Below are 14146 nucleotides of genomic sequence, written 5' to 3'. Positions count from 1 at the left end.
GAGGCACGCAGGATCTTAATTCCCAGTGCAGGGGGCAGGGATCGAACCCGTGCCCCCTGCATTGGGAGCTCAACGTCCCAACCACTGGACCACCGGGGAAGTCCCAATGAGACTTTTTTTTTTTTTTTTTTAAAGCTACTAGAAACTAGTAATTAGATCTCTTTTGTGGACTGACTAGCTATCTGCCTGTCTGCCTAGAATATTGGTTTTTGCAGGTATGAGTGTGGAGTGATTAACATGACACTAGGATATGTGTACACAGTAGGTGCCTCCTCAGTGTATTTTGAGTTCATTACTAGGTGAGTAAAAGCTAGGTTAATACAGAAGCAGTCAGTGTGCCAGTATGCATATCTGCGAAGTCAGTAGGCACCAGTACCCTTTCACTCCATGACCTCCAAATTAAAGGTAGTGTGCGCCTGCACACCCCCCAGGGAAGGGCAGGGTGGGCAGGCAAGAGGTGGTGGGTGGGCAGGAAGGGACAGGGAAGCCCTGTGGATGAGCTGTGTTCACTTTTCTTGTCTTACAAACCTACCCATCTGAGAAAGGGGCCCTCAGTATGCAGCCCTCAGAGCTTTCAGCCTGGCCCGTGACAGAGAGGAATACCGTCTGGGTATTTTTCACATGGTATTCACTGGCTCATTTAAGGTTATGAAGATTATTTCCAGAGTTTTAAATTATTTACATGCCCTTGCATCCAAAGAGGACTTGGGAGCGTTTCTTCAATTTTGTAATCTGGTTTTAGGTAATTCAGAGAGAAAAACTAAAATGTATGAGTGGGGCAATTTCAATCTCATGTCTAACTTAGCAGCAAGAAACTGTGGTTTTTGGTTGAATTATTAAAAGTGAACTTGTGTAAGGAGATATTCCCAGCTATTTTTCTGTGGCACAGAAGCAGGCACACTTTAGCCTAGGTCCTGTCTCTGTCTCTATAAAATCTTACCGTAAGGCACATGCAAAGCCCAGCATTAAAGCTTACATTAACAGTATTGAAAAACAGGTACGTGTATTTTTAAAGTATCTCTAAAGATGACATGGCACTTTAATATTAGGTATCTAACAAAATTTGCTCCTGTGAATGTATTAAAACTGCATTTCCTGTATTGTGGAACGTTGAGAGACTTCTTGAATGTGCGTTAGAGTAAGTAGCTAATTAGGAAGTGAGCATTTCTAGCTCTTTAACAACTATTAGCTGCAGCCTGTCAAAATCTACTCTGGCCGCTCTTCAGTAAAAGAAATATATGCCTAGAGCTTCCACAAAATAGACATTTAGAGGGGGAGGCTGGGGCTTGCCTTTTGTTGTGTTTTATAGTAGGATCACCCTCTTCTTCTGCGTGTGCTGCCTCCAGCTGTCAATCATGCTGGCTGGCCGGCCTTGGTCAGTGTGGAGCATCTGGCGAGAACACTGGGTCTGGATGGCTGAGGTAAGGCAGCCACTTGAGAACAATGTAAAATATGAGCTATGTCCCGAAAGGAAGAGTTTCTCCTGGAAGAGCGAGCGGAACAAGTTGCTTTCACAGTGACCTAGGAATAGTGTGCTAGTTTTTTATGGATGTGAAATAGTAGAAGCAGACACCAGTAGTTGAAAACTATAAGTTTCTGACTCACAATGTCCCTGCCCCCAGAAAACAGTGCTATTACTTATTATAGATTTTGAGATTTATCCTCCTGGGTCTATTTTATTTTATTTTTAATTTTTTTTTTGCCACACTGCATGGCACGTGGGATCTTATTTCCCCGACCAGGGATCGAACCCACGTCCTCTAATGGAAACAGAGTCCTAACCATTGAACTGCTAGGGAAATGCCATGGGTCTATTTTAATTAAAACTATGTATACAGGTACACACACATAAGGTAAGTTAAACCATCCTCTGAACATAAAGAGATATGAAGGAAGGTGGAAGGATATCCTAGAACTTCGAGTTTTATATACTTTGGTAAATGGCTGGAATACTCAACTCTGGCACGCAGTCTTCCGATTCTCTAACTGGTGTACAACCTGCAATTTGTTGTAAAGTTTTCTCTGTACACATGTATGTATGTATATGTACATATGTATTAATGAAGGGGGCAGGTTTTTTCTGGATGCCTAACCTTAGTGCTGAAAAAAGCAAGGTCGACATAAGGCAAAATACAAACATAGACTTTATTAAATGCTGCTCAATCCCCCAATAAAGATCTTTCATTACAAAACAGTTTTCCACACAACTGCAAGTTAAGAGATTGGAATGGTACTCTGATAACAAAATGTGAGAAATACTTGACCAAGTAAAAACATACATGACTTCTCTATAGTCAGCTTTTTCAGAACCCTACAGAGGAAGCCTACTGCATTTCCTTTAAATAAAGCCAGGCAGTGACAATGAGAGCTCTGCATCACCACACTGTGGGACTCGAAGCCTCCATCCCTATGGCAGGAGGGACCGGGGAAGGGCAGGTTGTGAGGACTGGAAAGGCCCTGCCTTCAGCCTGTGGGAGGAAGAGGAGGAATGAACTGAGAGGCAGGCTGAGTATCCACTGTGCTGCCTCCACTAACCTGTGCTCATCACTGGGGAGTCGCAGATGAAGGGGGTAGTCATAAGGATCAATCTGAAGAATTTGGTTTACTTTCCCAGCATTTATTTATAATTTGTGCTTTAAAAAGCCTGGAAATTTAAGTTTTTGCTCAAATTCCAGAGTACAGTAGTATCTCTATGAAGGAAGGCTTAGGGCAAGTAATTCCCTCCATCGTGTTTCTGGGAGAGATGAAGGGAAGGATAAGAATTACACCTTAGTTTTATTTTAGGAAATAGTCTTTTTCCTAGGATGTAACTAAGGTCTGCAGCAATGTGAAAAGCACATTATCAAAGGGAAAAATATACAGAGCAGACTACTATATCTATGTGCAACACAACCAAAAACAGAATTCAAGTCATGATTCTTACCACTCCCATAATTATTTCACTCATATCATAACTGATAAAGTTCATTTCTGTGAAACTTCAGAAGTGACACAAATCAATGATTAGACAAAGGTTCCAATATACTGTGGCCATGATATAGCACAGGGCTATGTTTAGTCCATATATTTTTTTCATTTACAGTTGCCAGAAAAAAAAATTGGCCTTTTAATTATACTGATGAGGTTTCACAATTTTTACATATTTCAAAAAGTGTACAAAACGGCCTCTCCAACAGTGGCGGCAGGCTTTTTTTATTCATCACTTGTATTGCTGAGAATGCTGTGCATGTTGTAAGCACTGTTCTGCTTTTCTAGAGCTTTCTTTAGCTTTAGCTCCTCCAATTTTTTCCATAATTCTTCACGTTCCAATTCCTTCTTTTTCTCCCTGTAAATAAAGCACGAATTTTGTAATTAGAAACTTTTATTTCAGAGCTTGAAGAAACATGCAGTTTGGCAGTTTGCTGCAGAGCAGATTGTTCACTCACAGTTCACTTAAATCCCTCTACTAAGGCATTTGAGACTTTAGATAACCGCGCGCACACGTTACTCGTCTTCGCTCTCCAAAGTGTAATTACCACGTCTGTGTGTCTCCTGTACCAACTGAAAGTTATCACTTGCCTTCCCTCCCTGCACTTTATCACCACCTCCACAACCACTGTAACATCTATGCTTTACGGCTGACAGAGCGCTTTTACATCAGCCCAGCCACGGAAGCCCCCTGCGTGGCTGCAGTGGTCGTGCTCACGCTTTTGCCTACAGACTGAAGGGCTGGCCATGAGTCAGTCTGGACCCGTTTCCAGGTGGAATCCACATCCTTTGGCACCACATCTCTAGCTACCAACCAGTCTGTCTTACTATCTCTTGTCTCTTGCATGTCAGAAACTTTAAAGTCTGAATAATCTCTCTTTAAAAAAAACAAAACTCAAAATATGTTGCTTCAAACTACTAATTTCAGTTCTAAAGAGAACATTTCTGAATAACTTGGACTGAACTATTCTGAAGGGCTATATGAACGTAAAAAACCATGGGCTTACAGTTCTGCAGTTACATGTTTTAAGCGGATCAAAAGTGCTGATTTACACAGATAGTAAGATATATTCATTCTTAGTTGTGTGAAATATGCATTTTTCAAATATAAGTTTCATATGATACTAGTCATCTTTTCCTTCTTCCCATCGCTTCCTGGGACAAACTGTACCTAATTTCTATTCCTGCCTGAAAGGTGCTGTTTAAAAGAAACAATGCATTGAGTCAGTTATTAATGGATCAGAATGGCCCTGAAGAGGAGAAATTCTTCTCTACTTGCCACCAGAAAACCAGGACTAGGAATTTATAGTCAGATCAGCTTTTCCAAACAGAAGAGGTAATACACTTATTAGAAATAAATGGGCTCTGCAATTCCCTGGTGGCGCAGTGGTTAAGAATCCACCTGCCAATGCAGGGGACATGGGTTCGAGCCCTGGTCTGGGAAGATCCCACATGCTGCGGAGCAACTAAGCCCGTGCGCCACAACTACCAAGCCTGTGGTCTAGAGCCCGTGAGCCACAACTACTGAGCCCACGTGCTGCAACTACTGAAGCCTGCACACCTAGAGCCGGTGCCCTGCAACAAGAGAAGCCACGGCAATCAGAAGCCTGCGCACCATAAGGAGGAGTGGCCCCCCACTCGCCGCAACAAGAGAAAGCCCACGCAGAGCAATGAAGACCCAACGCAGCATAAAGAAATAAAGAAATGGGCTCAGGTACAGCACTTACTGCCCACCTTAAGTTTGAAATAAATATATGAGAAGGAAGTAATTTTTAAAATATTTTGTTGTAATTTATGAAATTCTCAAAAAGAGGCAATCACTAAGCCAAGTTCCTAAATGCTAATGTGTGCTATCATTTATCCCCTAAAACATGTATCATCGCAAGGAACAAAACAGCAATTAACAGTACCGAGCCACAGGCATATCCGTATGTGAGTTTCCTCTTCCCAGAAGGGATCTATACGGACTTTAAAATACTGCCTTGTTAAGATGTGAAGCTTAAAAACTATCAAACTATTGTTCAAGGAACAGCTGAAGATAAGCTCACTATGGAAGCCCGTGTGGACAAAAGCAATTCTCATAAATGTAAAAATAAAATTGTGTAAATTTAAAAATTTTAAAATTCAGCATAAATTGTATTTCACAATGCAGATGTTACCAGACTGATGAAGTCTAAGGCTCAGAATGAGATAAACAATTTATGACCCACATTAAAATAATAATCTAGCCATAGGATTTTACCTGGAAATGGCTTCAAAGTACTTACTAGAGACATTCAAATTGTAATGCTTAATGTAATTGATTTCTTAAACATAATTTTAACTTAGAATAACTTATTGGACTGAATCACATTCAACTAATCCAAAATGTACAGATAAGTTTGTAATTAAAAATGTCAAATACCTTTGTCTTTCAGCTTTGTATGAGCTAGTAAGGTCATCGAAAAGCTTGCCGTTCATCTCCATGAGGGTTTTCAGCACATTGTACACCAGTGCTACAATGGTCCTAAAATGAAAATAAGCCAGTGCTGAGTTACTGATGCTACTAACAGATGGGAAATGCAACACTATCATCTCTGAAATGGGTTAGATGCTGGCTGATTCAGTCAATCCATTTCGGAGATGGTAAACTGAAGTTCAAGAAGTTTAGTAATTTGCTCAAGGTCACACAGCCAGTGGTAGTAGAGATGGTCTGATTCCAAAAGCCATGTCCTTCCCACTGTATCATGCTTAGACTAAAACCTAAAAATGTTACAGTCAGGACTTCCTAGGTGGCACAGTGGTTAAGAATCCACCTGCTAATGCAGAAGACACAGGTTCAATCCCTGCCCCAGCAAGTTACCACATGCTGTGGAGCAACTAAGCCCATGTGCCACAACTATTGAGCTTGTGCCCTAGAGCCCGTGAGCCACAACCGTTGAGCCCGTATGCTGCAACTGCTGAAGCCTGCGTGCCTAGAGCCCATGCTTCGCAACAAGAAAGGCCACCACAATGAGGAGCCCACGCACCACAACGAAGAGTAGCCCCTGCTTGCTGCAACTAGAGAAAGCCCGTGTGCAGCAACAAAGGCCCAATGCAACCAATAAATAAGTAAAATGTAGAAAAAAAAAAAAAGTTATGGTCAGCTTCCTGTCTGCTCTAGAGTCTACTATCACAAACCTTGGGTAACAGCATTAAAAGATGTTGAAAAAGATCCAATTACTGTAACTTGTAAGAAGAGAAGTAGAAAACAGGATAAGGATGTTACAGAATTTAGAATGTATGCAATCTAAACATCACTAATGTGACCCTGAGCACTGAAGCTTCTCCCTGGGCTAGGCCAGCTACGGAGGAGAGACTGGATGCTGGCAGCGCACGGTCCTCTGTGCATCCTCTGCAGATGTTGGGTTGGTCTTCCCAACAGGGTTTAACTCCACACTGGTTCAGAATGTCACACCAGACAGTCCTTAGATTTGCAATTCTAAATTGAAATTAAGAACTCCTACAGGAGTTCAGCATTTTTGAGCACAAGCCACCCACTCTTCTTGCTTGACTCTGCAATAAACCTTTCTCTGCTCAAAACAACAACAACAAACCAGAACACACAGACATACATTTACAATTTCATAAAACTCAGTGCAGAATAGGATAAAACTATGTGATGCTAACCTTGGGATCAATTCCAAATCTATTTAGGTTTCATATGTATGAGTTATGAGATCAAATGACAAAGAGGTTAAAAAAACAAAAAACACAATCAACAAAAGACACTTACGGATTCCAGTGTTCTTTGGAGATTTTGTACAAACTGCCAAACATTATTGGCAGAATTTTATCAATATTCTCCTCAATCAAACTAAGAATATATTCATTGTTCCAGAAGTACAGTGCCCTTTCTGCAACCTAAAAAAGACATTTAGAAATGTCAAAACTAAAATAGAAAAGTAATAGTATAAAATAAAAAAATGGCTTCACTGAAAACATCATACCTGGAAATGAGAACTGGACACACACTTGGATATCTGCTTAAAAAGGGGCTCTTCAATTTTTTTGAATTGTGTTGGTTCAATAACATCTAAGATTTCTTCAATTTCTCCTAAAAACATCACCTAGGTTAAAAAAATTTTCTTTTAAGAAACATGACAAATTATATGATGTTAATATAGAAAACACAAATGAGAAGGTTAACTTAACACACAATTTACTATGATGCACAGCTATTCTACACCAAGTCTCCCTAATTCCCATAGAACATCTCCTGCTTGTCAGTGGTGACCATACACCGAGCCCAAAGAAGCATGCATGGTTTATAGCCTTGAGATTGAAAAGTTCTAATAAAATGCCCTGCTTTTGTTGAACGAAACTCACCTCTTTCTGACTGCATGTTTTTGGCCAAAATTTCAGCAATCCTCTGATCACCTGCAAAAAAGGGAAAAGTTTATTTAGCATGAATTAAGCAATGACACTGATTAATCTCAGGAAATTTTAAATAATTGTGATAGCAATATTCATTCTGAAGTAGAACAATATTATTCAATAACTATGCATATCCCCTTACTCTGTGCAGCTTTAGACTTTTACCAATTTGACAGATACTTATTGAGTGCCTTTGTACCAGATACTGTTCTAGATGCCAGGGACACACAGATGAACAAGACAGAAGGAGGCCCCTGATTTTCATGAAGCAGGAAGACCAACATAAGTTAACAATTAAACATAAATAAAATAATTTTAATAGTAGTAAGTGCTACTTCTTACTAAAAATAAAGTATGAGATAATGACTTGGTGGGGTAAGGAAGGGAGGTTATTTTAGGGAGAAATTAAGGAACAGATAATTCCTGTTATTTAAACCATTATGAAGCAAAAAGTCAGAAAGCTTCCCAATTTATTTCATGGCTAGCACAGTCTTGATAACCCAAATACAACAAAACAAGGGACCATGAATTTAAGTAAACATAGTTGCAAAAATCTGTTCTAAACCAAATATAAAGTATATTAACAGAATAATACTACCTACCCAATAACTTATTCCAGAAATTCCAGGATGGTTCAACTCATTATAGTTATAGGTTAAAATGGGAAGGAAAAAAAAAACAAAAACTGATCATCTCAAAAGACTGAACAGTTGTTTGATTTTTTGATTATATATTCTGGTAACAATTTAGTAAGCTAGAACTAAGAATTTCTCAGAAACCATCAGCAATTAACTTACATAATGGTTTCTTGGAAATATGCAGTAAAACCATTTGGGCCTGGCGCTTTTGTGGAAATAAATCTTTGACACCTTTTAAGTAAATTTAGTTACTGGTCTTGTCCAGTAATGAAGAACACTCCTCCAACTTAAAAGTGGGGAAGAACACTGTTCTGGAGCCAATCCAGTAAGAGAAGAATTTGATGAATAATGTTGAAAAGGAATACCAGATTTATACTTATTTGTCTAAGTATATAATAATTATATACCCCTTAAATGTTAAAAGAACTGAAATATTACTAAAATGAGTAGGAAAATTCAATATGTGGTCAGATAAAAAGATAAGTATACAAAAATCAATACCTTTTAAAACAAAGTATCAGTTATAATAATCAGATAAAAATAATTAAAACAAGGATTAGCACAGAAACTGATAGAGAAGCTATATGACACAGAGGAATATCTAGACAGATTCAAGTATATACAAGGTTTAACATATGACAAAGATGGCTTTTCACTTCCTGGGAACCTGCTGAATTAGTCAATGAATTGGTGATACTTGAACTGGTGGCTCACCAGTTAGAAAAAAAATGTAGCTCCTTTGGTAGGCAAACTCCTAAAATGATCTCCTATGATCCTTACTTCTTGAACTCACACTCTTGTGTACTCGAGCCCTCCCCTGAAGTGTGGACTGGCCTACTGATTTGCTTCTAACCAACAGAATGTGGCAAAAGGGACAGAATGTCACTTCCATGAGAAAGTTACAAAAGACTGTGACTTCCATCTTACGAGCAGACTTTGAGGGCCTTCTCGTCTTGCAAGCTTTGATAAAGCAAGCTGCTATACTGGAGAGGCCCAAGTACCAAGGAATTGAGGGTGGCCGCTGGCCAACAGCCAGCTAGGAACATCAGTCCAACAGCATCTGAAGAACCAAATGCTACCAACAACAATCACATGAACTCAGAAGCAGATCCTTCCTCATCTGAGACTTTATATGCAACCCCACACCCAGCCAAGGTCTGGATTGCAACCTTGTGACAGACCCTGAGGCAGAGGACCCAGCTTCAGGGAACCCAGCTAAGTCATGCCTGGATTCCTGATTCACAGAAAATATGCAATAATAAATGTTTGTTGTTTTAAGCCATTACATTCTGTGATAATTTGTTATGCAGCAATAGAAAACTAATACAATTCCTTACTCTTGTCACATAAAAATTTCAATTTCAAATAGTGTAGTGGGTTGAATAGTGGCCCCCCAACAGGTATGTTCATGTCCTAATCTCTGAAATCTATACATGTGACTTATTTGAAAAATGGGTCTTTACAGGTACAATTAAGTCAAGAATCTCAAGATGAAATCATCCTGGGTTAGCTGGGTGGGCCCTAAATCCAATGACAAGTATCCTTGTAAGAGATAACGCAGAGGAGAGACAGAAGAGGCAGCAATTGATATTGGAGCGATGCAGCCACAAGCCAAAAACACCTGGAGGCACCAGAAACTGGAAGAGGCAAGGAACGGAATCTCCCCTAGAGCATCTGGAGGGAGTGCAGCCCTGCCGACACCTTGATTTTGGACTTCTGGCCTTCAGAACTGTGAGAGAATAAATTTCTGTTATTTTAAGCCACCAAGGTTGTGGTAATTCGTCATGGCAGCCCTAGGAAACTATTATAGATGGAATAAAGTTTTTACACGTAAAAACTATATTCATAAAATAACTAGAACATGATACTAAAGAGTATTTTTATAATCTCAAAAGGTAGAAGGGTTTTACTTAGCATGACAATCAAGGCCAGAAGCCATAATGGTGAATAGATTCTACCACATAAAAATTTTTTTAGTTCTTTAAAAAGGCAACTATTAAAACAGTATATTTATTCAAAGTTAAAGGGAAAACTCCAAATGGATAAAAAAATTTTGCAATATATAATAGGCAAAAGCTTAAAAGTAGGCAAAGGACACAGAAATATAAGTGACTAATAACCATATAAAAGGATGGCTGTAATAACTTTAAGAAGCCAATTAAAATACTTCATACCTATTAGACTAGCAAAAATTTAAAACAATATTCAGCACTGGCTGATAAGGGAAAATAGGCACACGCTGTACTCTTCGACCTAGCAACGTGGATTTTAATTTCAGTAATTTGCTTTGTTAAAAATTTTACATACAGCAAAATTTTCTTTTATTTGGTGTACAGTTCTGAGGATTTTTAAAAACACACAGATTTTTTTTTGTAACCAACACTACAGATAGGACACAGAATAATCCCAACACCCTAAAGCATCCCCACACCCAGTAACATGCTTATAACAATGAAAACTCCAATAACTTGTGTCCATGAATTGAGGATTGATTAAATATGTTACGGTACTCCATATGATGGAATTTGATGCTACCAGTGAAAAAACGAAGCAGATTAATATGGAAAGATATCCACATTATACTAAGAGGTGAAAAAACCTAGTCAGCACTGTCCCACTGTTTAACCTATACATAAATATAGTTACAGAAAAAATTTATAGAAATATATGCACCAGTTTATGTGGTTATCTTTAGGGGATCAGATTTCAAGGAACATCCTCCACATGCTTTATGATTCTGTCTTGTGTAAACCAAATTAACATATTACTTTCATAAACGGAAATAACAATAAAGTCATTTCCATTTGGAAGATAAAATAATTTCAATACAAGATTCAGGAACATAATGTAATAAACTAGCCAAAGCTCTGATTTATTTACAATTTGTAGGAAGCTCTGATATAAATGCAAGGCTCCTAGAAAATGCGTATTAGGGCTCAAACCCAAGTATTATGGCCATAATTTTGGTGCTAGAGTGGCCTATAGTAGAAATTGCAAGATCTCTATATCTACAGATCTTCATGAATTGAAAAATATTTTCCTACATCTTGGACATTTTACCTCCTCATGCTGCTCCTATTTCTATGAACTCAACTCACCTAAGCCAAATGTCTGACCCTCATCTCTCTCCCTAACCTTTTACTCTAGAAAAATAAATCAGCTATCTCCCCAATCCACTCCATATTAACTTAATTATATTTAACTTATATCTATTTATTATTCACCAAGCATGAACCATGTTATGGGTTGTCTTTGTCTCAATTCCAATGAGAATTATCATGGATTTGTATTAAGTTTTACTCCACTTTAGAGGTTTCTGTAGTTTGGTGTAAATACTAGGCTTCTAATTCTATTTGTCTTTTTTTTTTAGCTGTTTCCAGAAAGAACTGCAAGTCTAAAAAGTCCAAAACTCTAAATATCAAGGAGTGAAAAAATATCTTTCTTTCCTTTACACAGACAAAAAGCACAAGTCAAAGGGAGAATACTAAGTAGATAATTTTTTTCAAGTGCCCCTAGCCTCAGAAAGTTCTAATATTAAAGAAAATCATAAAATTTAAATCCTTCGAACCCTTTGCTATTTTTCAAGAACTCTTAGTTTAAATATTTAGATTTAGGATACCTAGAAAACACTTTCTCAAAATACTTCTTTCACCAAGGTTAAAATGTTTCCTATGTTTTTATCTTTTTCTGTTTTTCCCTAAACTTATCTTTTGTTTTTCTTGAATCTTCAATTTTCACAATAATGTTTTTATTCTCTCCTGAATCTTTGTACTACAGACAAATAAGCAGCAGAATTCAAAGACTGAATTGCTAAGCTGATTCATACACAATCTTTATTCCAAGATTATATCTTAATCACCAAAGGCAAGAAAATGTTTTCAGCCCTTATCATGTGGTTCACTGTTAATAAGAGGAAAAATTCTATTTCTAAAGACAAAACAAAACTCAAGGGAATAGTTCTGGGACCCTTATAGTATGTTTTAATTTTAAAAGGTAAATGAAGATCAAAAAGACTACCACTGAAGATACTCTGTATATAAAATTTCACTGTAGTCATTTGATCCTGTCATCACACATCTTAACTACTATATATTAATTTTAACCTATATTTAAGTTATTCAAGACATATAACTCATGAGAACTCCGCATCCCAATCTTGTTCTTTGAATAGAGTAACCTCATTTTCCTTCTTCTAAATGATATTAGTTTAAAATGTATTGCTACTACTGTTTGATAACTCTGTAAGGGTATAAAGAAAGCTAAAATAAAATGCTACAATGTAGACCAAAAACATAAAAATAAGTAAAACACTTACGGGTTCTGTTAGTGTTGTATCTTTCTCCAGGAACTGTACAACACAGTAGGCTAGCTAAAATGCAAGGGACAGTTTATAAATATTACTGAATGAAATAACATTTAGTAATGCAGGATTTTTATATTTAGCTAACAAAAATACCTCATTTTGACAAACTTTATCATAATATATAAAAATGAATATAATCATAATTGTGTAACTTCTACTTCAAAAAGGAAGTTCTTTTATTCAGTGGTAACTTCTTAATAGTAAGTTAACTGAAATATTAAAGAAAATGTAGTTGGGCATATCAACCTTTAGATATCATTTAGGCAGCAGACCAGTTCTTCGGGGAATTAAAGCAACTGTCTTTGTCTTACAAATCAGAAATGTAACTATAGCCCACTAAATAAAGAGATAGATAAAGTTGACTGAAATAAGACTAGAGCTAACATTTTAGTCATTCAGCATGTTTCTAACATGTACGCCTATGCTGATATGATATTATTCTCTTGAGTATTAACAGAGGAAACTAAAACCATTCTCTAACTAGGTCACTGAGGCTAGATGGAACATTCTGCACATATGTGGGATTTATTCAAAGTCACACACTTAATTAGGTCAGGGCCTGGACTAGAAAAGAACCTGATCTTTCCTTTATCTATACATATAGTGCATTGAGCTTATTTAAGAACACTAAATATCATAATGCTTTACAAATTATGATATAGTAAAAATTTTGCTTTGGGCAACTTACAAAGCAAATCGCTTAAATATACTTAAAATTGCCACCTCAGTATTTCCCAAATTCTCTGCCTTTATATCAGTCTTTGAAACAATATTCATTTCACCTGAAATCTCCTGCAACTTACCTGAGCATGAAACAAAGCTAATCCTTTTGCAGTATGCATAGGAATAAGAACCTTCATTAGAAATTGTTTATGTTCTGCTTTCAGTGGCAATGCAAAGCCATTGATAATACTGGAGGGAAAAAAAGGCAGGGGAAGGGTTACGTAGTTACTACTTTATTTCTAAAAGTTATTACATCCCCAAGTACATAGGAACTGCTCTGCTTCAGTTGTGATGCTGAATGACTTACTCATCTGCAAACTATGTTAAACAGACTATCACTATGAAGTCTGCTCCTCTAAGTCATTCAATGATCCCAAAAGAAAACAAGGACTACCGATTTAATGTCCCCATAAGCAATTTAATGTTTTCTATAAAGCCTTTCACTTATTTTTGCTTTTATTTTTCGTCTCTAAAGCACAGGAGAGTCAATATCACAATACTGTTAGAATTTTCAACATATTCTAAAGTAAATGGGTAGTTTTTCTTACTTTATTGAAAGATCTGAAATTAAGAAGTAGTTCTCTCCATAACCATTCTCTAAATATTAACAGAGGAGACTAAAACCATTCTCTAAATGTAAATAGAGGGTCTAAACTTCTCTCAAGTTAATACTGCTATATGGTGAATAAGGAAGGCAAAAATGTACATATAAACTAAAATCAAAGGCTGTAGATTCTTCTAAAAAGAACAGATGTACAGGAATGGCCTATCAACATCTGAACAAGAATTCCTGTAACTTCATCAAAGATTCACTATAGATTATTTCATCTCTTCCCAATCAGATCCTATAGGCTTCTGAGGCAGTCTGGTAAGAACAGGCATAAAATATGCCACAGCTTCAAAAGCAGGAAGTCTAACTCTGAAACAAATGTCTCATGTGGCACTATTTCAATATGCTGACCCCCTAAAAACCTATAATAAGAATTCAGTTGAGAAATTATGCCTTATTCTATATATTCAAACTCTAAAATATGAAATAATTTCTCCAATCCCAGCTAAT

General features: G+C 37.2%; 1 protein-coding gene across 2 annotated transcripts in view; it reads right to left on the bottom strand.

The window, feature by feature from the left end:
• Positions 1 to 2121: 2121 nt before the first annotated feature.
• The window catches only part of PPP2R5A (protein phosphatase 2 regulatory subunit B'alpha), a 65560-nt gene continuing 53535 nt past the window's right edge, over positions 2122 to 14146 (bottom strand). For both annotated transcript variants that reach the window (XM_057725747.1, XM_057725749.1), the window contains 7 exons: positions 13167 to 13275; positions 12316 to 12369; positions 7315 to 7365; positions 6936 to 7055; positions 6722 to 6849; positions 5372 to 5473; positions 2122 to 3325 (listed from right to left, as the gene is read on the bottom strand). In XM_057725747.1, coding sequence (XP_057581730.1) covers positions 3193 to 3325; positions 5372 to 5473; positions 6722 to 6849; positions 6936 to 7055; positions 7315 to 7365; positions 12316 to 12369; positions 13167 to 13275 — 697 coding nt within the window. In that variant the 3' untranslated portion in view covers positions 2122 to 3192. The remainder of the gene's footprint in view (positions 3326 to 5371; positions 5474 to 6721; positions 6850 to 6935; positions 7056 to 7314; positions 7366 to 12315; positions 12370 to 13166; positions 13276 to 14146) is intronic.

Source organism: Hippopotamus amphibius, chromosome 3 (genome assembly GCF_030028045.1).
Source record: "Hippopotamus amphibius kiboko isolate mHipAmp2 chromosome 3, mHipAmp2.hap2, whole genome shotgun sequence".
Lineage (NCBI taxonomy): Eukaryota > Metazoa > Chordata > Mammalia > Artiodactyla > Hippopotamidae > Hippopotamus > Hippopotamus amphibius.
The sequence above is the reverse complement of the archived record's forward strand: the minus strand, read 5'-3'. Positions and strand labels throughout refer to the sequence as shown.